This window comes from Arachis ipaensis, chromosome B09 (genome assembly GCF_000816755.2).
Source record: "Arachis ipaensis cultivar K30076 chromosome B09, Araip1.1, whole genome shotgun sequence".
NCBI classification, from domain to species: domain Eukaryota; kingdom Viridiplantae; phylum Streptophyta; class Magnoliopsida; order Fabales; family Fabaceae; genus Arachis; species Arachis ipaensis.
Window position 1 is genome coordinate 20,896,704 of NC_029793.2, and position 3,945 is coordinate 20,900,648.

Genomic DNA, 3,945 nt, shown 5'->3' on the forward strand with positions numbered 1-3,945 from the left:
TTTTTAAAAAAATATCTTTTATACATAAAAAAATATTCAAAAAATAATAGAAATATAGTATAATTTGTCCTGTGAGAAATTGGACCCTCCGAACTCAACTAACACCCAAAAATAAGTAAATAACGAATTCAGAAGAAGGTGGGCATGGGCATGTAGAGTTTAAGGAGTGACTGTAGCATCAGTGGCCTCCTCTAAACCCTGACCGCATTTACTATCTCCTCTTTCATCCAAATAAATTCAGCTTCTCTTCCCCGCCAGCACCATTCATTTCATGCCATCAACATTCAATTCAAAGTCCCACGTGCCCCTCACGTGCCCTCACCCCAACCCCTCCCTCCTTCCTCCCTCCATGCATACCTTGAGACGCCATTTATTTATTCTTTTCCCTTTTATATATTCTCATTATCCTTCTTTCTCTCTCTCATCATAATAATACTTACCATGGCTTCTCCTCCTCCCTTATCACTAGACGTCGTCGGATCAGACACCGTTACAACAACAGTTTCTAGCTCAAGCACAACGCCACCACGCCGTTCATCTCCGTTACAGAACCTCAGCCCAAGCATCCTCATCATCGTAACGGTTCTTGCCGTCACCGTTATAGTCTCCCTTGCACTCTGTTTCCTCCTCCGCCACATCAACCGCCGCTGCCTACGCCGTCTCTCTCGTTTCTCAGCCACGCCATCTTCCTCCGCCACGCCAATCTTCACCTCCAGCCGCCGAATCTCGCCGGAAGTCCCTCAAAACTCTTCCACTTCCTACTCTTACATCATCGACTCCCTACCGCTTTTCACCTTCTCCTCCGTCACTCGCCGCTCCTCCGCCGCCGACTGCGCCGTTTGCCTCTCGAAGTTCCGTAACGACGATCTCCTCCGCCTCCTACCTATCTGCTGCCACGCCTTCCACGCCGAATGCATTGACACCTGGCTTCAGTCCAACCTCTCCTGCCCGCTCTGCCGATCCGCCATTGTCGCCACCGAATCGGACCTCGGCAAGGTCGTCCGCTCGTCTTCCTCCACCTCCGGCAGTGACAGTTTCCGCCTCGAGATAGGGAACGTGAGCCGCCGCGGCACCGCGCCCGATGGCTCCGCCGCAGTTTCTGGCGAATCCCGCGCCGGAGGCGCTAGGTCTAGGTCATACTCCATTGGATCGTTCGAGTATTTCGTGGATGAAGATTCGGAAGTTCCATTCAGCCACGCTCATCGAAGAAGCACGTCTGATCAGAAGGACATTCCGGCGTCGGCGGAGGCTCCGGCGAGTCAGCATGAAGCGAATCTCGCCGGCGAGGTTGGCGGCGTAAGGAGCTGGCTGAAGGAGTACATGGATAGAGTCTCAGCTTCTATATCGACACGAACGGCGTCGTTTCGAAGTTCTGGAAGGTTCTTCAGCGGTACTGGTGGGAGTAGTCGCCGAAGCGACGTCGTTCCAGTCGTAGCTGCAGAATATGACATTGAAGGTAACAGAATTGGTGAAGAGATCACCGAAATGTTTCGCTGGCTCTCAGGGGTATGACAGTAAATTTCAAAAATTAAAATGATGAATATATAGTTTAGTTGTTTAACTAGGGGAACAATTTCTAAATTTTGATATTTTTTATTTTTTTAAAACAAAAATTAATCTTTTTTCAATATTTGTTTATTACTAGCTTCCATTATTCTTGTTTGTGTCTAATAATCTAATTTTGTTTGATTTGGAACTTCTGGACAAAATCCATTGATGTAACTATAAATCCATGTAGAATTGTAGATAATATGGGCTTATATAGCTTGGAATTGAATAATGGTAATATTTTGGGCACAAGTATGATAGTGTGGTCATAATATAAAGATGAATACGATGCATCATTCAATTGACTTTTTGAAATTAAAATATTCATCAATTGTGTTCATGGAAGATGCATACATCAGACATGCTTGATATGCAAATTTGCAAATCAAAATTAATCATCAAATTAATTATTGTATATAATATATGTTATTAATTAATATTAAATAAAATAAATTTTGATTATTTTTTATTAATTTATTTTAGTTACCAAATTTCTGATTTTATATATATATACACATCATTGTTTATATGCAAATTAGTTTGGTTAAATATGATTTAGCGTTATTTATACATTCCTTAGTCAATTCAGTTATGTTTCAAATAACTTATTTATTGAGTACAACAACAAAACAAAATCATTTAACATTTCGGTTTTCAAAAAATCATCTTTAATTGGTAATTAGTGATAGGTCTTTACTCTTTACTACCAAATTTAATAAGGATACTTGTTGATAAACTAAAGTAGAAATTCTTTTGTCAGATAAATAAATTTTTATGCAGTTAACATTCTTAGGAACTTTCAAACATTTGTGATTTTTGATTTTCAACAAGTTTCATCAGAATACAAATCAAAGTAATTGTAAACAAAAGCTTTAAAACAATTGAATTTATTTATTTTATTATATCTTTATAATGGAAATTTTTTGTCAGTAATCTGAATAAAGTAAAATATACGATTTATAAAAAAATTTCGAGTGTTATTTAGAGATATAGATCTCTTAAAGAAAAAGTTCACTTTCTTAAAATATTCATATTGTGATCTGTTTAGGAATATTTCATATAGTGTATATATTATTGGTAACGTTTCTTGTGCAGATGAATGATAGTCTTTAGCCATTATTATCGGATTGAATCGTTGTTATTAAAAATATTTGGTCCTATATTATATATAGCAGAAAAAAAAGAAAACAATCTTTTGTGTTCTCTTATATTCTTAGCTTTCTTGCTAAGTATTGAGGGTTAGGCTGACTTGGTCTTAGCTCAAGAGGTTGAGTAAGTCCGAGTGCCGGCACGGTAGCGTTGGAGTGTGTCCAAGGCCGTGACATTATGCTGCTTTTGGTGGAAATAATATAAAATAAATACCAGAAGCACAGATTTCACGTAGCTAGGTGAGTGATGACTGATGCATTGGAATTAATGGCTTTATCATTTATTGTAGATTACCTACCATTTTAGGAGAGAAGGTCCTACTTCTGCATCAAATTTTAATTCACTTGCATCCTTCATTGAATAAATGAAAGATATTAAAAAAGAACTTGGAAACATGCTATTAATGATCACATTTGTTGGTGAGATCTTTTCTTGCTCTATAAAACAACGTTTGAATGTTTGATTAACAAGTGCCGTTAAGGAAATAAAAATTTAAATTTTTTGCATTCATTATAAACTAAATACATTAAAAGTTCTAAATTTTATTGTAAGCAACATCATCGGATGAAAAATTAATTCTTATCATAATTTTATTCTCTTTTAATTTATGTAAATTATTATAAGGTACAAATATTTACAATTGTATGTATCCTCTAACCTACATGCAACAATTTGATAGCAGAACTCATAAAAAAAAAAGAAAAAAAAAAAAGAAAGAAACAATTTTGATAGCATGAAATATTAACAAATTATACTCTTAATCCTTTATAAACTATTTGATATTAACCTTCCTACTAAAATCCATAGCTGATAGCTCATAGCTCCATCACGATTTAATATGAAAGGCCCATAAGCTAAAACCCTAAATATGATGCTATTTAACCCCATCAAATTTATCTAGACATATTTGTCCTATTTATATAGTTTAATCAAATATTTTCATTAAAAAACCTTATTACATAACAAGCCAAAAAAAATTATTATACAAAGGCACAATTTATAATCCATATTACTTTTTTAATTTTAGCACTAATAATATTGCATATTCTATTCCACACAATCTCTACCAATACTTACCTAAATAACAAAATGTACACAAAATCACAATATCATCCAACATAAATGGCTAAAATAAAAAAAAAATGGATGAGATTTATTTGATTTCACATTGGATTAGATTATACTAAGTTGATGCTAAAATAGAATGACGGTGATAGTCAAATGTGGTAATATTTAGTTATCACTGCA

The 3,945-nt window shown here is 35.5% G+C and overlaps 1 protein-coding gene across 1 annotated transcript; it reads left to right on the plus strand.

Annotated features, from left to right (window-relative positions):
- On the plus strand, positions 120-1,522 carry LOC107616916 (E3 ubiquitin-protein ligase ATL4-like). The gene has a single exon (XM_016318792.2). The coding sequence runs from the start codon at positions 442-444 to the stop codon at positions 1,510-1,512; it is 1,071 nt and encodes a 356-aa protein (XP_016174278.1). The 5' UTR covers positions 120-441; the 3' UTR covers positions 1,513-1,522.

Excerpts from the sequence above, each read along its gene's own strand:
- LOC107616916 (XM_016318792.2), top strand. The coding sequence starts at position 442 with ATGGCTTCTCCTCCTCCCTTATCACTAGACGTCGTCGGATCAGACACC.